Genomic DNA, 25,762 nt, shown 5'->3' on the forward strand with positions numbered 1-25,762 from the left:
AAAACCACGTCGTTTGATGTCAAATATTTGATATCGCTGATGAAGTTGGTTGGTGTTTTTTAGGTTTGGTTAAAATATTTGGTGTTTTTTTTGTTTCTCTCCTAAAGATGTTCTGATGATCACATTGACAACTAAGTTGCGATAAATTACTCGACGTTGGTTAGGTTTTCGATAAAACAATATTGATTAATGAAAATACATTTCAAGTAAGTTATTATAGGCCTTCAACTAGAATCCAAAATTTTATCCAATTACAACTCTTTTTCTAATCATTTTGATGTGAAATTTGGAAATCAATTTAATATGATTTTGTTTTGGGAATCACCTTAATGAAATTAATTATGAATGCATTTCCTTAATTAAATTTTATTTTGGTATGTTTCTAATTTGATTTTCCTTTAGCAATTTAGGTAGCGAACAAGTCAGAAAGGGAATGTGAATTTAATGCATTATTATGTACCTCGGCCTATTTAACTCCGCCATTTCCTTTCATTTTGTCATAGTACGTCTTTGGCTGAGTTTTTCTTTCAGTATAGTTTTAGTATAGCTGGAGATTTTCTTCTTATAAGGGTTTTTATTTCTATTGGTTAAGCCTTAGTTTTGTTTTTCAGTTGAGTTCGGTATTGACTGTTGACCAATTTAGTTTTCATCCTTTGGTAAATGTGTTTATACAAGGTTTTGAGGGCACTGTTTTTCTTCTACTATAGATGCAGAATGAGGTTTCTAACATTGATTTGTGAATGGGATATGAACCTAATACTGGTGGTTTGTTTCCCTGCAAATTCAATTTGGAAAACACTGTAAGGTTTTATTTTCTGTATTTTGTTCTTTATATGTACCAATTTATATCTGATTAATCTGGTTTCTTGATAAGTTGATAATGGTTGTTTTATCATTTATCTTGCAGGATTGTTATGGTTATAATGATTTATCCTCTCAAGAATATAAGGTAATTTATTTTGTAAACGGAACATTGTTTATCTGGCAGGGTCTTAGGGTCTTTTGGAATTCTTGTTTGATGAGCAAAGTTTCTCATTTTCTTTCCACTCAAGTCTCCAACATGGAATTCATGAGTTTGTTTCCGAGACCCCTGCATTTTTTTTGCCTGCGACCCGCCCCTAGCTTATTTACTTTTTCTTTGTTTGTGTTTTATACTGAACCAAAGCAGTTTTAGAACAGTCGTGTATTAATTGAGTTACATCTAAAGAAACTCTACAGTAATGTCGTTTGTGCTTTTTAAGGCTGAATCCAATGGTCTGTCACTCTCTATCTCTATCCCTCAAAATAACAGTGTTATACACTTATACGGATAGAGAGTAGGTTTGGGTGAACCAATAGTTTGAACAATCCTAAGCCACTTGAACTAGTGCGGTTTGAAACCCACTTTTTTTCACGCCACTTCGACCAGCGCAGAATGAAAACAAAAAAAAAACCATCCTACGCCACTTCAAATGGCTCTGTATGAAATTGTATTTTATATTCCGCGCCACTTCAAGTGGCACCATTTGGGTTTTTACAAACCACACCATTTCAACTCGCGTAGAATGCACTCTCTATTCCTCAATAATACTCTCTATATATGGAGAGTTATATAAAGTAGGGAAAAAAACCACCGCCACTCCCTCTGCTTTTGAGGGAATGGGGAGCCATTGCACCCAGCCTAAGCAATCAGTGGACTAAAGAAAGTCTTTTGGGGTCCAATGCAGGGATTGCAGAGATGCATACTTATGATTTGGCTTCTCTAACCTATGGGGGCAGGCACCACTGCACCATCAACTACCCGGTATGTACATTTCAAGAATCTTTCCTTCCATTTTAGTATCTTTCACTCGCTCATCAAGGGATCTGAGGCGGTGTCAAGTGATCTCCAGGGTGTAGGAAAAATTTCTTACACCAGCTGTTTGCAGTGAGTCTGATCAAGTTTGTCACTCTTATCTCAAGGTTTGGAGGTGACATAACACATTGCTGTATCTTGCGCTCAGCAACCATTTTTGCTGTCCGTCGCAAACCTTCAGGAAAGCGTATCAAGCTCTCCTTATAGTTATCCCATCCCTCCTTAGGTGAAGTGTGAAAACTACAGAAAAGGTTGTGAAATTTCTGAGCTTCTTTTGTGTTGCTATTATCTCGGGATTTGGGGGTGGAATCATACATTGCTGAATCTTCCGGTTAACAACCATTTTTGCTGTTGGAACAGTTCTACATCTTCTACCCATATATTGCATCTAGCTGCAATTAACTGCATATTTTTGTCTATAGACATTGTAACACGAGAACAATAATTAATGAAATATTATATTCAATTTCTCTTCTCTTATGTTTTTGCAATGTATCCTTCTTCTATAAGTACTGATGATTTTCGATCTCCATATGCTGGTATGCTTCCAATGAGGACTGACCTCAATTTCCGCTTGCAGTTATAATTAAGGTGAATATAACACAATGCATTCCGTGCGGCAAGCGAAAACATATCCCTTAATTATGACATAATCATCGAGATATTTAATTAATAGACTCCCAGCTGAGCGTGCACTTTCTCTGATTAGTCCTAGTCATGTGAATTTTTATTATGAAAAGGCTAAGCAAGTTACCACCAAAAGCGACAAAGTTGATTTACGCTATGGCCGCATTCCGGGAGTATGCTTCGCTTTAATTCATAGTTCCTGCAACGGGATTCTTTTGATAATAAGTTTGCAACCTATTACAGCTATACTTGTATGGAATCCTGTTACTCAATAAAATTTTATTGTGGCAACTACTACCTGTGGTCTGTGGAAACTGCTACACCGCATGTGGGTAACAACAATGAAATGCTCAGCTAAAAGAGCTGAGCATGTATCTCTCTAGCGCAAACTGAGGCAGAAAAGTTCTTCAAAGATGATAACATCTGTGACAAATTCAATCGAATACACATATCTTTACCCCAAAAATAATCCAATACACAGAAAATGTAATACTGTATAATGGTAAATCCTGATACATAAATTTATACAGAAGAGAAGTTATGGCTCTCGCCAAAAATGGTAATACTGTATAACGTACATATATAGTCATATAGACAGAAAATGTCACAAAGTTAACCTTTACAAGCTAGCTACCTTCTACATTTTTTCACGGATGTAAGAAGACCCAAGAGAGTTCAATCACCAATAACGGCGATTAAGTATGCTAAGAAAGCCCTCTGCTCCTTTCTGAGATGGTGTAGACATAGGCGCGAAACAACTGCTCGAAATCGTTCTAAATCCAACTTGACATTCTGCCCATCCAGATAGATTTTCTTGGTAAATTGCCACCCGTTTGCATTTATACTGTCTGGATCATTAAGTATAGGGTCATCACTATTATACTTGTTGTATAAAGAACTCTCGTTCGGAAGGATTTTGTATCCAATGTACTTGAGCCCAAACTTCCTCGAGGGCTCACCGTAGTAAGTTTCTGCAGCCCAATCTGTGCCAAGGGGTATAATTTGGATTAAAACAGAACTGGGTCTCATGAAGAGGAAATGCGTCATGGCTGCACCATGGACTCCAACCACGGCATCAGTAGAATTGAGAACCCGATATATCTTGGCCAGCTCAGTTGTTCTATCTGGCTTCAACACCATCACTTTGAATCCAATTTTCTCTGCTAAATGCACTAAAAAATGTTGATCAATTATTGCTCTTGATCCACCTCGGGATAAGATGACCAGTTTCGGCCTTTTATTCTCTTTGTATTTTGCTAGTTCTGTTTCTTCATCTTCTTCCAGTGCAGATAATGTTGGTGATGAAGACAATAGCATGCCTTTTCTTTCTCCCTTCGAATCCATCCTTGTATTCTATGCCAATATGCTTTGTCTAGAACGTTGTGGAAATCACTAATACTCTTGTTTCCTTTGCACTAACGAAGAATCAATGGCAAGCTCGTCATGGATTTTGAGACCAACAATTACCTCAGGGAAGCAATGTGTTCTTTTGTCATTACTGAAGTCGATCACATGGTAATTGGATAGGCGGGATAAGACATCACCGTACCTACTCATCCACCATTGATGGTACTTTCGAAAGTACTACAAACACCACATTCTTCTTCATATGTTCGAAGTGATGTACAGTGGTATAAGCCCATCATTAAAGTCATGGTAAACATTGCCAGTATAGCCTCCGTTGAAAACACAATAGCTGGAACAGAGTGTTTAACTTCACACAGATGGCAAACCTTAGAACCTTTTTTTTTTTTTTTTTTCACAACAAGGTCTAACTCCATAATGGTATCCATGATGCCAGTCTCCCATTTCCTCGTATAGGGTCTAATCTTTTCATGTACTAAATCTTCTTCCTCGTTGGTGTAACTCAAGCGAGACTCAACAAACTTTTTGCCAATGCTAACGTTGGGCAAGTACAGAAAGACTGAAGATGAAGCAGAATGAGTCCTTACATCTCCTTTCAAAAAACAGATATCCGAACGAATACTATTTCGATCACAACAAATACTTCCTGATTTACACAGAATAAAACAGATAAATTTCCTTAATAAGCTTTAAAATATATATAAAATGTAAAATATAGAAGATGTCGTTATTCATTCAATTCAAGTGACTAATACTACTGAAGAAGAACAGCATACCAGAAGACATTGAAGAACAAAGAGGATATTTTGCTTCTGTATTAACAACCAAACCAATATTCTCTACTCCCAAAGAATCTGCATAGAGGAGATCCCTATCAGTTAGATTCCACATAATACACAGAGAAACAACGGGGTTGGCGAGGGAAGACATAGTTGCATAGGTTGTAAGAAACGACATGTAATATAAAGAGGTTTTTAGGGGGAAAAAACAAAAACAAAAACAAAAACAAAGGTAAGATAGGCAGACTAAAAATATATCCAACAACTTACGTAAGCTTGTAAGGCAGTAGAAAACAATTAGAATCAAATACTTAAAGAAGATGAACAACAAAAGGAGGAGTAGCTTGCATTTTGTTCCTTTGTAAGAAGAAGTCTTCGCATGTTCCAAAACAAGAGTTGGGATTAGGCTTTTGGGTTTAGACTCTTCATCTCCTTCTTCTCTTACTTCTATAATCTTTTCCAACCGATGGTACCTTCGATCTTGCAACATTTTCCTCTATGTTCTAGCTATGCTCAAGTGTAGTGACCACAAAAATTAAAATAAAAAATAATTTATGGGGAATGAGGGAGCAGGAGAGAGCTTAGAAGGAGAGAAAGCATTGTTGGAATTTGAAGGGGCTCTATTTAAACTTGTAGATGAAGTAACAATAGAAACAAGTGTATATGAGTGCTGTTGGGGTGTGGTTGCTGGAAACACTTGGTCAAATGTGTGTTAAAAGAGACAAACTGATAAACTAAGCTTTAGACTTTGAGATGGAGATGGCAATTAAAACAAATGAAGTCAACGTTTAACGTATCACAAAATTGATAGCACTTAGCAAACTGAGCTTCTTCGTTTAATAATTCATTTTGTATCTACTTATAAGTTAAGACTGGGTATCCAAGATAACGACCCAATGGGGGAAAAAAAATGGTGGAGTGGAGATATGTGTTTACTTGTCTGACATTCTGTGAATCACAAGAATTAGCTAGAAGGAGAAAGGAAGTTCCCTGCAATAATTTTGTAACATGAACTATGAAATAAAAAACCTAAAAAAGTTAGGATGAGTAGGGTTACTAAACCTGCTCTGCCTTCGGCTGATTTCTTAAGCCGCACTGCCCCTTCCTTCTTCTTTCTTTCCGAGAAAGAATAGTTCACTGAGGAAGAAGCAAACAACTGTACATTATCACATACTTCATATCATGCAAATTAAAGTGCTTTTCGTATACTTCTCCCTTATGGCACAACTTTCACTTGGGTGATAGTCACCATTAAGCCGTTATTGAAGTCTAGAAATTCCATGCATCGTCTTCGACAGAGGTAACTGGTAACACAATATGTCTGAATGAAATGGTTTAAATTAAGTAATCCAAATATCCAATTGATATGATCAAGCAAATTCTCCATTTGACTCTCAGAAGGATGTCCAATCATTTAAGTAATTAAACAAAAACTTCTACAGAGTTGAACAATTTTTTGAAGTAACAACTAAAGTATATGGGATTTTTTATCGTTAAAACAAAAAGACATATTAACAAGATGGTAGTTAAAAAGGAATCACAATATAGAGCTCATGTACAACAAATAGATTTTCCAGAAATTATTTTCTCTCCCATCTCACCATGAGGTCATTTAAATCAACGCCTCTTCAATAGGTAGGGTGAGACACCCAAGCGCGAAAGTGCTAACCAAACCCTTTCCATTACTTGTTACAAACGCGCAAAAACATGACCTGCTAAACTTTCAGGCAACGCGGAAACAGCAGCCTTGATTTCATCAGGTCAAAATAGCCAGGAGAAGAAGTCACAAGAAGTCAAGAACTATAGCTTTGTTACATAACTCTCCTGCATGACACACAATCTCATTGGGATGGTATATGACCATAATACCTTGCCTTTTCCACTGTCCTTGCGGCGTCACATATGCTCTCTCTACTATGAAGAACTTTTACCTCTAGAACATCAGCATTGTCTGGGACGACTATAACATCATACATGGTTTCTCCAGTAAAAGCAATCTCCAGCAAGAAGAAGCTTGGTCAGCAAGAGCTCCTTTTATATATGTTACAATGGAGCACTGCCTGCCTTTTTGAGCTTTCTAGGGTGATGAGTTTCTTATCATGTCCAATGTGTCCTAACTTCTTACTATGAACAGTTGGGGGATAACTACTCCTTAGTCTTTCCATCATATGAGATTATATACCATACGAAGTTTAGGGAATACACAAATTAGGAAATTTAATTATGTCAATTTAATTTAATGTGTGTACGCAAAGAATAAGATGCTTGGATTCTGCTACGTCAATCAATAGACAGAAGAAGACATGCTTTTACATAAAAATGTACAGAAGATTACAACAACAGAAACCTTTACACAGAATCTACCTCTGGATAATGTCAAGTGAAATAAAAATAATTAATTTTTACCCAAAATTTTGAATGACTAGACAATGAAGAACCAGGAGAGGCCGAATCACTAAATGCGCCAAGAATGTCTGCTTTTCCTTTTCGAGATGGTGTAGTCATAGGCACGAACCAATCGCTTTCGAAATCTTTTCAATTCCAAATTCACATTCTGCCCATCAAGATAGATTCTCTTGGTGAACTGCCACCCCTTTGCATTTACACTCTCAGGATCACTAAGAATAGGGTCATCATTATTGTACTTTGTGTATAAAGAACTCTCTCGTGGAATGATTTTGTATCCAATGTACTTAAGCCCAAGCTTCCTCGAGGGCTCACCGTAGTAAGTTTCTGCAGCCCAATCTGTGCCAAGAGGTATAACTTGGATGTAAACAGTGCCTGGTCTCATGAAGAGGAAATGTGTCATGGCTGCACCATGAACACCAATCATGGCATCACTAGAATTGAGAACCCGATATATCTTCGCAAGCTCGCTTGTTCTATCTGGCCTCAATACCTCCACTTCAAAACCGATCTCCTCTGCTAAGTTCACCATCAATTGCTGATTGGTTATCGCTCTTGATCCATTTCTAGATAAGATAACCAGTTTCGGCTTCTTAATCTCTTGTTCCTTCTCTAGTTCTTCGTCTTCATCCTCTTCTTCCAATACTGATGGCACTGGAGGCGAAGCTAATTGTGCTTCTTCTTCCTCTTTTTGAATCAATCCATGAATTCTAGGCCAATATGCTTTGTTAAGAACATTATGGAAATCTTTGATGCTTTTGTTGCCTTGCACTAATGAAGAATCAATTGCAAGCTCATCGTGTATTCTAAGACCAACAATTGCCTCAGGGAAGCAATGTGTCCTGTTATCATTACTGAAATCAATCAGTGGGTAATTGGATAAGCGTGAGACAACATCACCATACTTACTCTCCCACCACTGATGGTACTCAAGCACTACAAACACCACATCCTTGTTCAAATGTTGGGAAGTGATATACAATGGAATAAGCCCATCATTGAACTCATGGTAAACATTGCCCGTATAGCCTCCAGTCGAAAACACAACAGCTGGAACAGTGTGCTTAACGTCACACTGATGGGAAACCTCAGAACCTTTTTTCTTCACAATGAGGTCTAGTTCATCAATTGTATCCATAACACTAGTCTCCCATTTCCGCGTATAGGGCTTAATCTTTTCGCGCATTAAACCCGCTTCCTCTTTACTCTTATTATTCAAACTGGACCCAATAATCTCTTCACCAATGCTATTGTTGGATGAATACACAAAGATTGAAGATGATGCAGAGTTTGTCCTTACATCTCCTTTCATAAAACAGATATCCGAACGGATACTACTTCGATCACAGCAAATAGTTCCTGCATTTATATACAAAATACATAAGCTAAAGAACACTTTTTTCTTCATTCTAGCCAACTATCCAAGTCATTCACACTACTTAAGTAGAATAAGAATATAGAGGAAAACTTACCACAAGACATTGAAGAACAAAGGGAAGATTTTTCTTCTGTTATAACAACAAAGCCAGCATTCTCTAGTCCCAAGTTATCTGCAAAGCAAAACCCAAAACAGTTATTAGATTAGAAAAAAGATTATTTTTTTCCAAAAAAAAAAAAAAAAAACAGAGGACAACTTACATAAGGTGATAATTTGAGGGAGAAAGATGAGAGTGCAAGAAACAAGGGAGAAGAACAACAAAAGAGGGAGAAGTTTGGGTTTTGTTCTTCTGTAGTAAGAAGCATTCCCAAGGTCCAAAACAAGAGTTTGAGTTTGGTTTTTGTTCATCTGAGACTCTTCATCTTCTTCTACTATAACCTCTTCTCTTACTTGTACACCCTTCTTCAACTGATGGTATCTATGAAAATGCACCATTATTTTTCTCCTTTTTCTCTATGCACTATGCTTTTTCAAACTTTAAGGTACAGTGTCCAAGGCTTAAGCTTAAATATCCAAGTGGTATGGAAGAAAAGAGGAGAGAGGTTGGAAGGAGTGAAGGAGTTGGTATTACAACACACTGTTACTTGTTGGCATCTGAGGAGAATGGGTTGTGAATGTGGTATTATTTAGGCAGTATAGAATATAGATTACAGAAGAAGAAAACAAAGAAACAAGGAGGTATCTAAGAAAGGTGGCTTTCAAAGGGAGTGCTGCGGTGTAATAGTGTGCTGGAAACAGTCAGTCAAATGCGTGTTAAGGGAGATAAACTTCGCTTTTTAGACTTCGAGCCACCTTTGGTGACAGGAAAGAGTGTACAAAAGTTGGGAATCTCTCTCATAACCAACAGTTTAAAGTATTAATTAGCACTTAAATATTGGTTGATCGTATTAATGTTTGATTCTTTATCCACTTAAGACTGGGTTATCCAAGATAGTAATCCAATAGCTCAAAGTTGGCGTCGGAAAATTGAGTCCAATTTACGGATTTTTGGCAAAAATGTTCACCTTGGAGATCCTGACAAGTGCTTGTATTTTTCTTCGGAAGTCTACTTAATTTTTTATTTATAAGATATAAGGATATGTAATATGCTTCTAGCACTTCAATTACGATTCAAGGCATATTTGCCCTATAAACTATAATCAAGCAAGTGTTGCTAGTTTGCTACCTAATAGTTAACCACCGCTAAACCAGGTCCTCATCACAACTCACGAGTTAGGGACTAGATTATGTTGTGAGATGTGATGAATTGCCTTTGCAGCTGAATGGTCCGTGAGAGTATTGGTTTCAATCCGCACCCTTTTTCAAGCATTTGCTGCTGTTTCGCCTGTTTGTGTATCCTAATTTCTAAGTCATACTTCTAATCATGGAGTTTATGATCTAGTCTATGCAATTTCGATTGAAATAAAAAATGGGGAAAAATATGTGGGCATCGAAAGAGTGTAGACTGAACTCACTGAAGTGGAATGTTGGAAAGATTTCGTGCCAAATAAGTATAGACTAAGTCTAGGATGGTGATTTTGGAGTTGATTTTGTTCGCTCTCTCTTGTTTTTTCGATAAAGATTTTTGTTCAGAATCAGAAGTCACTGATGATGAAAGTTCATGACTGATCCTCAATTTGGCATACATTATACTATTTTGAATGAAATACCAAAGACGAGAACCAATGAGACACTAGTACGTGAGCAATTTGTTATAGTGATTGACGCTGGTGTTAGTGACACGGTTGAATTTATCAAGATAATCAATCCTTCTTGAGACATGCTGAAAATGATGCGCACCAGGTTAGTAATAAAAGAGATTAGCGCAACTCTATTAAGTGGTTTTTGACCGTTTGAAGCGATTACAATCTTTTTAGGTGAATTTTGAGTATGACATCTGACGATGTTAAGCATATGTCATGTGTCAGTCTGCCCAAATATATACTTGAAAATATGGCAATTATAGAGATGGCAGGCAAACGTCATCCGTCGATACCAGCACAAAATATAGCTATTACCAGCATAGTACAATTTCGCGATAAATATTCATATTTCAACAAAAAATATATAAATATCACAATATGTTTAGAGATATATAAAACTATAAATATTTATTATATTTTGATGCTATTTATGATATTTGGCAATATTTTGAGATATTTGGCAATATTTTGTATAAGTAATAATTTTATTTAATATTTATTATTATATTTCAAATAAATATAAATTATATATCATGATATATCAAGAAATATCTATAATATCTATGATATTTATCAATATTTTATATATATCTACGATATTTGTATATGAAACAATGTCAAATGTCTCTAAAGAAAATAATATATCCACGATATATATCTATAAATCAGAAATCGATATTTTATCATATTCTGATATTTTGTACTATGATTACCAGTATTTATATTTACGATTTGACAGCAAATATTTGCACCAAGAAGGCCAAAAACACTCATGCATTCATTTATGCGACTTTGTGGTGCATAACACCTTATTCAAATAAAGTAATATATAAGTGTCTCTTAAGATAATCAGATTCATCTGAACTTCTGAAGGCAGATTGGGTGCATGGATGAGGAGTTTTCTAAAGTTTCGACGGTCATAACTTGTAACCCTTGCAGAATGGTAAGCTCTCTAAAGTTTCGATAGTCGTGTAACTCGTAACCCTCGCCAGAATGCTAAGTGGCTAAGCACATATATATAGGCATATTAGCATACAATATTATAGCATATTACTATATTACATCAACGAAATACCAGTAATGCTAGACTGACCCATTTATTTGACCAACTCTTTTGATTTAATGATGTGTCAAAAAATTTAATTATTGATTTACATAGAGATACGTGTCCGTGCGTATTGCAATGAAAACCAACCCTATCAAAATAATGAGTGGCAATAGTAGGTCCAAAAAATAGGTCTATGTCATAAAGTACCCAATATCAGCCATGCGCCTTAAAGGTCCAGCAAACCTAATGGGTCGCCATACTTCGAAAATAGAAATGTAAAAATTAAAGATGGGCACATTCAACTTAGAGATCTCATCGACAATAATACTTTCAAATCATCAATCTACAATTCGTTTCATTCAAATTTCAAAGTTTAGATGAACAAGCAACTACTATCCTAATTGGCTTGTTTTTCAATATGATTGCGCTGGTCCAAATTGAAAAAAAAAAATTGCTTGAAAAAAATTGCATTGAACTGTGATAAGGTGCAACATTATTAAGCTAGCAAACCGAATCAAGAAATTTTCAATGATTTAATTAACATATGCTTATTCAATAAATTATTAACTAACGACATTTTTAATCTCTTACCGGCTCAAATAATGCAGATTAAAAAAGGATTAGACATTTAGACCATATGAGAGATATGACAATAAAGTTAAAACGAAAAACACGTGGCAATTATAGACATTATAAAGAGCTAACAATGGCGGTACTGGTAACATTAATTTAGTGCCATTAAAGAGCTAACGTTTGATACAATTTTACCTAGATTATATATAATACGTGTTTTTTCGATAATAAATATATATAGTAGTTACCGACTAGCAAAATTGGTAAAACTTAGTTGGTAAAATTTTTAAGTAATGATATCAAAAGTCTGGGACTCGAACTCTCAAAGAGTTACTGATTTTATTTAAAAACAAACTTAACAATCAAAAAAATATATATATAGGGATTCAAAGAATTTACCATTCCAAAAAAGATGCATTGGAATATTGGATTCTTAAAGCTTGGACAATGAATTAACATTTATATATGGGGGATGGTGGAGGATGGTTATATGAACTCTATTTAAAATAACTCTAAAAAAACTCTACTACTAAATACAATAAATCAGAAGTTAATTTTTTGTGGAGATGTTCTCCACACAATAGATATCATATTCACAAAAAATCAATTCATTTGAAGATATACAACTTTGTCAAAAATCGTTTATAATGTTATAAAATTATCCAACGATTCATATTCTTTTAAATTTGGTACAACTTTTGACAATATTAAACATATTCAATTGAATTGTTTTTTTGTAAAAATATTATTGATGCATATCTCTACAAAAAATTAACTCTCAATTTGTCTCGCAGATCAACTATTAGGAGTAGAGTAACTTTAGAGTCCTATACTCCTATAAGGTAGAATTCATATAACCATCGCTTTATACATATCGTATTAATTATTTGTATATATATTTGTATCTGATCTGAAGCCTAAAGTCTGCGTCAATTGGGATTCCTGATTAGCTGAATGCCTGAATCCACATATGGTGATGTGGTCTATCATGTGCATGGTCGGACCCTTGGAAGCTCCATAGGCATAAAGCTGAGATTCCCTGACACCAAAAATGTTTGCACCTTAAACCCATCAACCCAACGTCTATATTACTATATACATACGTACTTTGCAGTTCGAGTGGCAGTGTGGCGACATGACACATGAGAGGATCCAACAGGAGCAATAATGGATTGAACATGCATCGTTACCACTGTTGTGTACTTGTGTCTTCTTCCTCCATAGTTTTTTTTTTGATAGTGAAATAAATGGTTTGTGGGCGGACCATATATAGCTTAATTTGATCTGTGAGCTGTGAGTATTTTAACTCCAATAAGTGGATAATAATCACTTATTTAATACTAATCGCTTCCTTGGTTGTGCAATGACCAGGCAAGTGCGTGCGCAGCAGAGAACTTAGAAGTTACAACTTACAACTTACGACTTTGTCCTAAATTTGAGGAAGGATAATTTTTTTGAGTTCATGGTTAGAAATCTCGAATTGAGTGGATAAAGAACTGAATACTATATATTATGACGGAAATGTTAGCGCACATGCTACAAAATTTATGCTAAATGCAAGCTAATAGTGTCAAAATTTTGTAATACCAAAATATTCGTGGAAATCTTTAAAGATGTATCGGTGATTCGGTGGAGTTTCACGAAACAAGTCTATGTACGTATATAAAAAGTAAGTTTGGTATCGTCTTAACTGGTCATATATTACGTTCATAACACCTCAACATATTACTTGAACGCAACTTCTTTCGTTCATCATGATTTCTACATTAAACCTTACTCCTTAGCTCATCAAGGAAAGAGTCAGATCGCGGTAGTAAATCTACGTAGTAAAAAATATATATCAGTTAGGAGTTTAGGAGCAAATCTAGAACAGTTTCATTGCAGTCATTGAAGGCGAAAAAAAATGTCAAAAAAAACAAGACCACTTGGATTTGTGGTGAAGACTGAAGACTGAATGATATAGAATTTGGCATTTAATGTCGAAGTTCATCTTCCTTACTGGACAGAGAGACAGGTCACATGAAAGTACTATGGACAAAGATACTTCGTATTCTTTAATCTTTTGCACATTATAGAAAGAGAGGTCTTTGCTTTGACTGCGGCTTTTAATATACTAGCCTATTTGTACGTGTCTCTGCCACGTAAACAAAAAAATGGCATGACCTGTAATATTTGGGTTTGGCAAGGGGCAAAATCGGAAAAAATAATAATAGCGTGATGAATTTACTGTTGAAACTCTCGTTTTCTTTAACAATCTCTGATTTTATTTTATTTTTCATTAATTTATAGACGTGAAACTACTATTTTACCCATGCAAAAAACAAAATAAAACAAACAAATGGCATGAGCTGTAATATTCGTATTTGGAAAGGGACAAAATTAGAAAAAAAAAAATTAATGGCGTGATGAATTTCACTGTTCCTGCCACCGTTTTCTTTAAAGAAGTTAGATGTGGATTGTGGAGCCTTTTTCTTTTTGCTCAAATTTTATATTATGTTTTGTGCCCGATCGTCTTTCAGTATGCTTTGAGAGCGCCAATGGGGGCACCATCCTTACATTAATGGTCTAGGATCATGATTCAAAGGAATATTTTTTGTATGTTTTTGTGGAACATACCCAAAGAGAAGAGAATGCTCTGTGCTGATCAGGGGTCAAGATCTATGTGAGTGGACTCATTTCCATACTATGTGCCATAATTTAAGGACGCAATTGGGCCGATTTTGTCACTCGTATAACAGAAGTTTGGTTGTTTGGCATTGGTCATGTCATAAGATTTTTGGTGTGGACCATAACTTAGGTTGGAGATGGGAGTACCGGAGTACACACTACACATAGGCACATAGCTAGGCTAGGTTGCCAAAAAAATCAAATCAAATTAGTACATGTTTCTATGGTTGGGTAAAAATTTGTTTTCTTTGTAAGTCCAAGATTAAATTTTGAAATGGGTAAGGGACATTATGTTCCTTAGAGCATCTCTATGTGGTAGTATCATTTTTTTATTTTTCCAAATTTGTTTTCAAAACTCGAAATTTTATGGAAATCCAACTTTAGGTGGAAGCAAATTCAGTTACATCACCTATCTAGCCTCATCCTTATAAATAAATATGGGATTTCAGATGCGGCACGACAGTGATACTGTCGCGCCATTGCAAATGTCGCACCAATTTTTTTTTTTGACTTTGACAAACACACCGTGTCATTACTAATCTCGCGCGCCATTGCCAATATCACGTGAATTATTTTTTTTTTTACTTTTTCAATTTGGCGCGATAATGGGAATATCGCGTGGAATGTCGCGTGAGTTTTTCAATTCGGCGCGACAGTGGGAATGTCGCGTGAGTTTTTTTTTTTCAACTTGGGGCGACAGTGGTAATGTCACGCGATAGTATCAATATCGCTTAGTAGACTAATATTTGCAACCACTTAGAGTTGGTCAAAATTTGCTTCTAATTTCTTTAAATTTCGCCTTCAAATTTAAAGGTGATATTACCACCACCTAGAAATGCTCTTAGTACTAGCAGACATTTACATTTATTGCTTCTAATTTCTTTAAACTTCCCGCTGTGGTCTATGAAAAATATGACCATGCATGGAAGACCAACCCATTTACTAGCAAGATTAATATGTTTTGTATGCTGATGAACCTTAAAAGAGAGAAAGAAAATCTGTTACACTTGCACACGTTCTAAACACTAAAAAATTAAGCAATTGCTTGGAGTTGTGGTCTTAGTAGGGCAATGTTGCCCCTATTAGACGTCGACGTTTGAAAACCTGCTTCACGTTGCACAGAGCACAGTTCTCATTTCTCACTCCCCGAATTAGTGGAAACTTTTGGGAACAAATTACAAACTTCAAATCCTTTTTCAAAAAGCTATGTCCAAAACAAGCTATGCCCAAAAAAGTAGCGCGATTTTGACATTGTTTTGTGCACTTATATAAATCATCGGGTATCTCTGTTTATCGAAGAAAAAAAAAGCATTGGGCAATGGGTATATCTTCAAACTTGATATTTGAAGTTTGGGCCATGGACTTCTTACATAGGCAAATCCAGCGTTGAAAAATAAAAGGGAAGACTCGGCCCTATTAGTAGTCTATTTCATGTTTGTATTATTGGGCTTGTATGGAAGTTGGAACTCGATTGCTGAAGGTGGCTCGGCCTAGATGTGGCAATTGGGTCGGGCTGGCCCTAATCTTACTTTCGGGCCAAGCTCACACTTGAAATGCTAAGCCCAATCCCAGCCCTTATCCCCATCACATATAGGGGTTTTGGATTGGGCTTCAGGTCATTGGCTTTTCACACACAAGTATTAAAGAAAATGGTTGACATAAAACACATTTGTTCTTGATTTGTTTTTTTTACACCAATATTTATTATTTTATAGCATGTATCTATAAATTTTTAACCCCAATAAATATGTGTTTCTAACCTTATTTCTGTTATTTCACTTACAATTGGTTTTCTATCTTGTTTATTTATGCTATAAAACAAAATGAAAAACAAAATATATTTAGCTTGTAGCGAATGTCACAAGGTAATTAGCTACTACAAACAAAGTGTGAGTGAAGTTACAACTCATATTGCTAAACAAGACCAAAAAAATGAGTTGAATGTAATCATAGAACACATTTAGTTCTCAAAAAAAAAATAGGGCTTATTATTATTTAATATGTAAATTAGGGTGGGGCCAAGTGTTCATGTCAGGCCGGGATTTTCTGGTTGGTCTTGGGCCATTTTTAAAGGGCCAGATTACGGGTAAAATTGCCACCTCTAGCTCGGCCCAACTTTTCTTTATAATACCAAGCCCAACAGACCACTTCATACTTCATAGAGAATCTTTAGGGACAAATTGGACAAGTCACATTTACTAAGACTACTGCTACCAATCACCATTAATATTGAGTTTTAGAAAATGCTCTCAACTTCTCAAGGGAACACATCAGCACAAAATAGAAAAAGAATTCTCTATTAGTAACGACACATCAGCTTTTATGTGAAAAATCAATATTTTGGGCCAAGGAAAACAAACACAGTGCACGCCCAACATTTGAAATTGTTTGTGCTAAATAGTAATGACTCAAAAAGCCGTAAAACCCTTGGCAAAATCCAAACCCCAACTTTACCAACAAAAAAATAAAAACCTAATTTGACTCCAAAACCTAAAATACTTAACATAGGTATTCTTGTTGCCTTCTCCCGGTGGAAAACATTGATTTTTGTTCAACTAAAATAAGTAACTCTCTAACTGGTGGAAACCTTAAAATACTAGGTCATAACAAATTAAATGGTTACATACTTCATTTTTTTTTCCTTTAAAAAAAAAAAATACATGCAAAATGAGGTATTCTTTCTATATTCTCCTAGTCAATGCCAGCTCGTTCGTCAGGCGAGTTAGGCGGTCGCCTAAGGCCACATATTTGGGATGGACTCCAAATTTCTAAATTAGCCTTATAGAAATCCTCTTATTTCTGTTTTCAATGTGGTATTATGGTAATAAACGATTGATATAAATGGTAAATGTCAATTCGAGGTAACTAAATCCTTTTACTCCACGCACTAATTTTCGAGAGAGAATTAATTAACTATGGTACACATTAATCTAGTGTTCTTCTATCATATGCTAATCTCGAAATTTATCAAGGATCCGATGATCAGAAATAAGTCATAAGCTTTGTATTTTGTGAATGTGTCCTTAGTTAATCAATTTTTCAAAAAAAAATAAACAATTTTTTTTTTTATTTATTATTATTTTTTTTTTAACCATAGAGCCACGTTCTCTGTTCTTCTCCATATTCCCCACACCTTCCCTTCACTTCTCCCCTCTCTTTCTATAATACTTCAACGGTTTATACATTATTTTTTGAGTTCAACATCATTTTCAAATAATATATATATATATATATATATATATATATATATATATATATATATATATATATATATATATATATATTTCTTAAATTTTTTGTTTGGATCTATATTATGGTAAATTTGGTGTTTTATTTTCTAGTTATATATAACGATTATATAGTTGATTTTAATTATTTGGTAATTTGAATTTTCGTACAATGAAACATGGTACTTAAATGGCGATGATGTGTGATGGTAGCGGTTTATTTCTCTATTAATTTAAGGCCACAAATTTTGTTTTTGCCTAAAGCCTTGCTTTGCCTAGAACCGGCCCTGCTCGTAGTGAAGCCTATTATGCAGATTGTCCAGGCTATGTACTATTGAATGGTTACATCCTTACTTTGTTATCTTGTTAATCTCATGTAATTTGTGGGTGGATTATGTGTAAGGTTCGAACTTTTTGACAGAGAAAGAACCCCGACTCTATGTTATATTCATGAATTTATTGAACAAAATCTTGAAAGTGTGTCCCTTTTAATTGCACGATCCAATAATTAAACTAATAACCAATAATGGTTGAACTCAAAATCGGTGGAAAGTGCATATTTTAGGCACCATATTTAAAATGTTTATTAGGTGGAAAGCGAAAGTGCGAATTTTAAATGTTTATTAGGTGGAAAGTGCAAATTTTAAATGTTTAATCAGAATCTCCTTGCAAAATATCTCTAGTGTCTTTATATACCTGCAAAATATCTCTAGTACCTGCAAAATATCTCTAGGGTCTGTAAAGGCATGTTATTCTTCATATCTAACAAGATCATATCACGTTCTTCCCTATAGCTAAATGCTTACTAACTTGGATTATGTATTCTTCTTAACCACATTTATAGAAATAGTAGATCAAGCCTATCTTTCATTAACCTTTATTGCACGAACAACATTTATTTTTCTGGAAAACCTTTCTAAATACTAAAACAAATGTATTTATGCAATTAAGAAAGAATGTCTTCATACCGTGTCCTGTACTGCTGTACATAGGACCAAAATTCTTGATGCTTTTAGCCTTCAGTTGTAGCTTAATTAACCATATATAAAATAGAATAAAGTGCAAATGATACTTTATGTATTCGAGAACAAAATGTTGTATCTGAATTAAAACTAACTAGCTACTGGGCACGTGGTACCCACGTAGGATTCATAGAATATATTTTTTTATTTTAAAATTTATAAATGTTAAAATACTATTTTGCCCCTCAAAAAGTTAAAATATTAATAAAAAATATATAAAATTACCAAAATGCCCCTACATCCACACACCTTAACTATTCACTCGACCCCTCATTTTTCTATATATTAAAGATATATATATATATATATTTCTGACAACCAGGCTACTGGACGGATTCATATTTAAGTTGGACTATATCCCCGCCCCTTCCCCCCTCACCCCACAAAAACAAAAAACATATATATATAGTGGTCACTATTCATCAATTATATCCAAAACAAAAACAAAAACCAAATAGTAGTGGAGAATCCTGCATCCGCCCTCAACATATGTGTATTGTTGGCATTAATAGGAGAAAAGGGAGGCTAACTTCAAAGTTACAATTAGGGATGTCCATTCTGCCAAACCAAAACCGCCCTAAAACCCGAAAAAAAACCGTATCAACCACCGCCTTGAGCCGACAAAACCCGAACCCGAACCCGGACCGAAATACATAGGGTCGGGTTTGGTCACACTATCTAAACCCGGACCGACCGAACCCGGCGATAATTTGGCCCTAAACCCGTTAAAAGGGTTAAAAAGCCCAAACCATATCCGCACCGAACCCAACCCAAAACCCAGGTTATATAGGGTAAAATGCCCGACCAAAACCCAAACTGAACGGACCATAATTCCCAACAACTATATTTTCATTTATTATCTATTTATCTTCAACAAACTTTTAGTGCTTTTTCTTCATTCTTATTTTTACTTTTGGTCTTGAAGACAAATTACCTTTTGATGCCACTTTACTCTTCTACTCTTCTCTTCCCTCCAACAACTCCCCAAGAACAAGACAACCCAATCACACGCTCATGATGAAGAGATTGGTAGGTTTGATGGTCTTCTTAAATTTGCATTCACTCGGAAAATTTGCGGACCTCCTCAAATATCTCTTTCTAAATGTGTGAGGTTGCGAAAGAAATCAACAGTCGATTCACACCACCACAAAGAACCTGAAACTCCCAAAAGCCATCAATTTTATTGTCAAATTAACAGGTCAGATTCACACCACCACAAGAAGTCGAAACTCCCAAAAAAACCATCAATCTTATTGAGTTATTGTCTTGGAATTGCTTGGTCTACTTTTCTCTTCTTTTGCTTTTAAAAAATCACGATCCCGTGTTTTTGAATCTTTGATGGCGTTGGGTGGTTTTACGATGTTAAAGTTAAACAGATCAAATCCAATAAAAGAAGATGACTTTTGATTAATTAGATAAAAAATAGGTTTTTTCTTGAGATCTAATAACTGAAAATGACGTTCCTGATGAAGAGATTTAATATTCTTTTATTTCATATATTTTGGGTTTTACCATAATTAAAACCCGAACCCGAACCCGACGGGTTGCCGAAATATAGGGTTAGGGTAGGGTTTGGTCACATGTATCCAACAAATACCGAGAACCCGAACCCGACCATAAAAAAAAGGGCCGGGCCGGTAACCGATACTCGTTCAAAACCCGAAAAATCGGGTTCGGGCCGGGTCGGGTACCCGTTTGGACATCCCTAGTTACAATGCATTACAACAAGCTAGCTAGTTAACAACAAATACATGTGAGACTTATATTAGCTCTATTATTGATGCTTCTGTTTACTCTATTTATAGCATCTTCAATTCATACACTTCATTTTGAGTCCAAAGTGATGTCATCAAATACACTTCATTTAGAGTCCAATGTGATGTCATCAAATTAAAAGATGATGTTAGTTGAATAATCTTAAAAAATTATCCACACCAACACACATATTCTACATTATTGTTTTTATAATGTAACTTATCTTATATACTCATTGGACACTTAGAGCATTCCCAATGCAGGTCATTATTTTTTCCCTCTTTTCACCTCCACGCATGCAGTATTTTCTCTCTTTTCCACCGTTTTGGTGAAAAATAAGGTGAAGCTGCCCAATGCAAAGGTGAATATTAATCTCGGACGGGATGTTATATTCTGTATGGATGTAAAAATCGAAAAAACGTTCAGGACGGAAAGAAATATCCCGTCTGAAATTAAAAAAAAAAAAAAACCGAAAAAAAATCCGAAAAAAAGTTGAAAAATTATGCGACCGAAAAAAAAAAAAAAAAAACACACGAAACGGAATCCAACATCCCGTCCGAAGTTCACAACTCAACCACTATCTCGGTTGAAAGTTTCACCTTCGTTTTGACTTGGAAAAATAGTTACCTTAATATTCATATTTGCATTGGGCAAATGTTTTGAACCATTTGGAGATGAATAAAGTCACAAACCCACCATAATGACTTGCATTGGGAATGTTCTTAAGCTAAAATATTGTGACTACTCTCTATTTGCCAACACCCCACATCTTTCTTTCATATTTAACTCTTAAAATGGAGTGCAGTGATGCAAAAATAATAAAATTGATTATTTACATATGTGGTAAGCTTGAGCATAGTTCGGGATTTCGGAATTTTCAGAATTCCGACAAATCCAAAAACTGAAATTCATCAAATTTCAACCGCTATCATATTCGGAATTTCTAGATTTCAGAATAATTAATATTTCAACTCTATATTCAGAATTCCGATTTTTTTAAAAACCAAAATATTGGGCAGAATTCCGAGGTTTCGTTCGGAATCACGAACACTAGTATAGAGTGACACTTGAAAAAGCAAATCAAACTCTATATTTGACCCCAAAATAGAGTGTGGTGAGTTGTCAACTTGATATAAAACATGAGTTGGTGTGAAAATTTTGAGGTGCCCACTCAATAGGTAGAACTATAGAATACAATTGAAGATGCTCTCAGTATGTCATTACAAAGGACTTACTCCAAATCAGGATAACAATATCTATGTTTTCTTGACGCAGATAGAATACACTTGGATAACAACGTAGATAGAATACACGTGTGCAAATAATCTTCAATCTTGACCGTTTATTTGGTAGGCCACCAATCAAATTGTAGAGATATCAAATTTTACTAAGTTTGGAACCGTCAAAACGACAATGCCAATAAACAATATAAACGTATTAAATTAGTATATTAAACTCCTTATCATTCATCTCAAGCTTTATCAATTATCAGTTGTTTACTTGAGTTATTCATTTGATTACAGACACATACATAGAGACAAAGTTGCATCTCAATTAGTTTGTTATGGTCCATTGGCCATCATCATATATATTCGTCACCGCTTAGAAACTATATTTATTGTTCCTTTTTTTTTATCATGTTGCAATCACTTTTACATCACTTAAAAACTATAAACTAATGCATGGTTCATCTTTTGCAATCGACGTGTAGATGCTAGTATATGAAACTATAGAGCGAGCCTCAGTTAACAATGTGCGTGTGCTTCTCTTGATAGGGTGTCAACTATGAAGTATAGAGTCTTCATATATAGTCAACATATGTTGCAGGGTGTTGGTTTAATTTCCGTCAAGATTACTAATCTCAAGCTTTCACTGACAATTAATTGACAAACATCAAAAATAGATTATCCGAACAAAGTGTTCATTTTCGGGAAAATTTATTAGTTTACTAACAATATGGTAACAAGAGACTATACGAATGTACATAGTTTTACTCCTATAGTCCTATACCGATACTCCTATTAGTTCAGCACAATGATAAGGGGATTTTCCTCTCATTTTCTTAATAGATCATATAGTAGAATAATAAAACATATTCAAAGACATTTGTGAATATATATATATATATATATATATATATATATATATATATATATATATATATATATATATATGAAATTTTCCAATTTTCAGATCCATAAGCTAGGTCACTTTTCCTACTTGATCAAGTTTGATGGCTCGTTAATTAATATAATAACTTTACATTAACCCACTAGGCCACAACGAGTGCATAATGTGAATGCACTTGTGTAATGCACCCCCATATATATACGCTCTCATCAAATCTCAATATAAAAAAAATAAACATATTCAATTCTAAAGCTTCGTCATCATATAAGTCCATCTTTTCCCTTTATATAGACCATCTCCCAACACCATCATCACTTTGTCTGCCACCATTTTCACCCTCAAACCTTCTCTCTTTCTAAATCCGTAGTGTTTAGTACTACTAGTTTTCCTATACTATTGCTTTAATTTTAAAACAAAATGAAGCTAGACGAACTTAGCTTATATAGAAGCGGCAGCTGTTCTAAAAGCACTAAGCAAATCCTCCCCTCGAATTACGTTCAATCATCACCATATCAATTAGACTACAACGAGGTCTCAGACAGGCCATTGGTCCAAAAGTTCCGGGTCATCCAACTGACCCAGTGGTACAAACCCCGAAATGTGGTGGAAATGATCCGATCTCTTGTGGGGTTGTTTTCGTTTTCAAGCATACTACCCACATGCAATAAGTGGCTAAGCAACCCATGTAAAATGTTGGCTCTATCTGGATCAGGTAGTAATGTAACGGGTACAATGTTTGGATATAAGAAGGGTCATGTAAGTTTTGCAGTTCAAGAAGATTCAAGATCGGAACCCGTTTTGCTACTCGAATTTGCTGTCCCAACATGCATGCTAGTGCAAGAGATGTCGTCGGGCCTAGTACGAATCGCACTGGAGTGTGAGAAGGGCTCCGGTCGGGGCATAAAGTTGTTGCAGGTAAGGAATTATCAATACGTTTAATTTGACCTTAAAATATGAGTGGGATGCATTATGCAGGAATTGCAATAAAATCAATGTCATTTATACTCATGATTTATTATGGGATTTATTACAACCATAGAAAACATGTTCGGATTCAGGAATTTTATAAGGGTGGGAATGTCTCAATAATTTATTTATGGTCACATTCCCCAGCACACCTAGAAAGGATCCTTAGCAGGCCAACTAGCATTGGTTACAATTGAATTTGATTGCTAGCTGTTTTGAGTCCAAAACAATATATGGACGACATCACGACAGGCAGTCAGGCATTGGATTGTTTTAACCTTCTGAATTCAAATTATAATTCCAAGGTCCTTCTATTTCTTCCCTAAACAACCACCATAATCCTAAGTATCGGTAACTCATTTACCATTTCAATTGGAACTCAGTTGGGTATGTACTACTGAGGAAGCCTGTTTCACTAATGAATCAGAGTTGTTTTTCTTTACAATTAGTACAAAAATTGTTGTGCATGAATAGCACAAAAGATAAATGATATTGAATTGGTATAGACAATTCATATGTCAATCATTCTATTTGTCCAATTTTGACATGCGGTTAAATAATATTTATTCTCCGGCGATTCTTACTCATTTTCCCTTTATCCTTTGGCCTTAACTTTATGCGTATATTATTTGTTTCTTTTTCCAACATCATGAAGTCGTTCTCTATTTTCGTTTACCTTATTGAGTCCAGGCCAGCTTCTCTTACCTTTCTCGAGACTATTGTGGGTGTATTAATTAAGATGAATATGATTGTGCAAACATAAACTAATTAACCACCAAAATATGACCATTTCATGTTCTAATTGCAGGAACCAACATGGACCATGTACTGTAACGGTAAAAGATGCGGGTATGCGGTTTCTCGAACTTGTTTAGAATCAGATTGGTACATGTTGAGTGCTGTGCAAAGTGTTTCAGCTGGTGCTGGTGTAATTCCAATTGACAAGAACAAAATTACTACTAATGGCATGGAAGGTGATCAGCTCATGTATATGAGAGCTAAGTTTGAACGGGTAGTGGGAAACCGCAATTCTGAAGCTTATTATATGATGAATCCCGATGGTCTTGGTGGACCAGAGTTGAGCATTTTCCTCCTTAGAATGTGAGGCATTTCACGCTTGTTTTAGGCTAATATAATATATTTGTGTGACTTTGTTATCTGTAGATCTGTTCAATTGTTGCTTGAAAATCAATTTCATCAAATCTCATTTGTTCTGTTCATATGCAAAGACTCTCTTCCACTGTATTTGGAAGTAGGATATGCCAGCTTTGTGTAAAATCCTCTTGATGCTGATCGAGCCAATACAAAATGGTCAACCTCTACTGTGTTATTTCTTCAACTAGCCATTTGGCCCGGCCTATGGCCGGACTTGCTACATAGATAGCTAATGTCTCAAAAGCCTAAAGTCTACTTGAATAAATAATATATGTATATTGATACCTAATGATTCATTACTTATAATATATGTATACTTTGTTTGAAGGGTTTATGTTTTTTTAATTTTTTTTGAAAGGGTTTGAAGGGTTTATGACCAGAGAGTTTTTTCCACTATACATTAAGTGGAGGGGCAAAGTTCAAAATAGCATCATCAACCACACTCAAAAACGTTGTTAGCAAATCCAGCAACTGCTTCGTTACCCCCTAACCCATGATGAATCATGTAACTGGTAGCTTCCTACTTATATATTTTACCATATTAAATATTAAGACAATACCAAGGTGCATGTCATCTGCCATCAACTATGTCACGCCCTAAATTTTATAATGACTGATTACCAAAGACACATGACATCTACAATCATGAAACTCGGGACGTGATCAGACCAACTAAGCAAAACTCAAACTAAACAAAGACAGAATAATTTTACAAAAATTTCGGCAGAATCTCCTCTGTATTTTCAACATTTCATAAACTTAAATCCTATCATAACCTGAAAATCATAACAATATACATATCTCATTGTTTAATCCAGTTAGTTAACCGTCTCGACGAATGCCAGAACAGTTAAATAACCCTTACACCTCGAGACAATTTAGTTTCTTCCCTAAGAAGGCATTAGTTTCTCTAGCACGTCTAAAATGTACTAAAAACATTGTATAATTTACATCATGACTGTTAGTTTCTCTATACATTGTGAGGCGTCATTTTATCAAAGTTATTCAACAAATAAAATAGATTTACCTTGTCCAAAAATCTTTATATGGTAATCCACCCCTACAAAAAGGTTAGTATACTTACCATC

At 35.1% G+C, this 25,762-nt stretch overlaps 2 protein-coding genes, 1 long non-coding RNA gene and 1 pseudogene across 4 annotated transcripts; 2 read left to right on the top strand and 2 right to left on the bottom strand.

The window, feature by feature from the left end:
• Window positions 1-431: 431 nt before the first annotated feature.
• Window positions 432-2,314, top strand: LOC147485328 (uncharacterized). Its single transcript, XR_015203091.1, has 4 exons — window positions 432-800; window positions 908-949; window positions 1,707-1,783; window positions 1,942-2,314. It is a non-coding gene; the product is annotated as an uncharacterized LOC147485328 (long non-coding RNA).
• A 621-nt stretch (window positions 2,315-2,935) lies between these two features.
• Window positions 2,936-6,581, bottom strand: LOC147485329 (xylan glycosyltransferase MUCI21-like; annotated as a pseudogene). The gene is made up of 4 exons (XR_015202728.1): window positions 6,467-6,581; window positions 5,668-5,778; window positions 4,603-4,680; window positions 2,936-4,472 (listed from the first exon to the last, which is right to left on the bottom strand). The product of XR_015202728.1 is annotated as a xylan glycosyltransferase MUCI21-like (transcript).
• Window positions 6,582-6,893: 312 nt separating this feature from the next.
• Window positions 6,894-9,843, bottom strand: LOC147485330 (xylan glycosyltransferase MUCI21-like). The gene is made up of 3 exons (XM_086570303.1): window positions 8,650-9,843; window positions 8,484-8,561; window positions 6,894-8,370 (listed from the first exon to the last, which is right to left on the bottom strand). Exons 1-3 carry the CDS (start codon window positions 8,882-8,884, stop codon window positions 7,061-7,063), a joined length of 1,623 nt encoding a protein of 540 aa, XP_086426429.1. The 5' UTR covers window positions 8,885-9,843; the 3' UTR covers window positions 6,894-7,060.
• A 12,937-nt stretch (window positions 9,844-22,780) lies between these two features.
• LOC147485331 (protein MIZU-KUSSEI 1-like) lies at window positions 22,781-24,739 on the top strand. Its single transcript, XM_086573434.1, has 2 exons — window positions 22,781-23,468; window positions 24,328-24,739. The coding sequence occupies exons 1-2, from the start codon at window positions 22,971-22,973 to the stop codon at window positions 24,622-24,624; spliced, it is 795 nt and encodes a 264-aa protein (XP_086429560.1). The 5' UTR covers window positions 22,781-22,970; the 3' UTR covers window positions 24,625-24,739.
• Window positions 24,740-25,762: the final 1,023 nt, after the last annotated feature.

Source organism: Coptis chinensis, chromosome 7, assembly GCF_015680905.1.
Source record: "Coptis chinensis isolate HL-2020 chromosome 7, ASM1568090v1, whole genome shotgun sequence".
In the NCBI taxonomy this organism is placed as follows: Eukaryota; Viridiplantae; Streptophyta; class Magnoliopsida; order Ranunculales; family Ranunculaceae; genus Coptis; species Coptis chinensis.

Bases quoted from the DNA above. Each gene is read 5' to 3' on its own strand.
- LOC147485330 (XM_086570303.1), bottom strand. From the start codon at position 8,884: ATGGTGCATTTTCATAGATACCATCAGTTGAAGAAGGGTGTACAAGTA. The intron at 8,562-8,649 runs GTAAGTTGTCCT...TTTGCTTTGCAG, and splicing joins CCCTCAAATTATCACCTTAT to ATAACTTGGGACTAGAGAAT. The intron at 8,371-8,483 runs GTAAGTTTTCCT...ATATAAATGCAG, and splicing joins TTGTTCTTCAATGTCTTGTG to GAACTATTTGCTGTGATCGA.
- LOC147485331 (XM_086573434.1), top strand. From the start codon at position 22,971: ATGAAGCTAGACGAACTTAGCTTATATAGAAGCGGCAGCTGTTCTAAA. The intron at 23,469-24,327 runs GTAAGGAATTAT...TTCTAATTGCAG, and splicing joins GGGGCATAAAGTTGTTGCAG to GAACCAACATGGACCATGTA.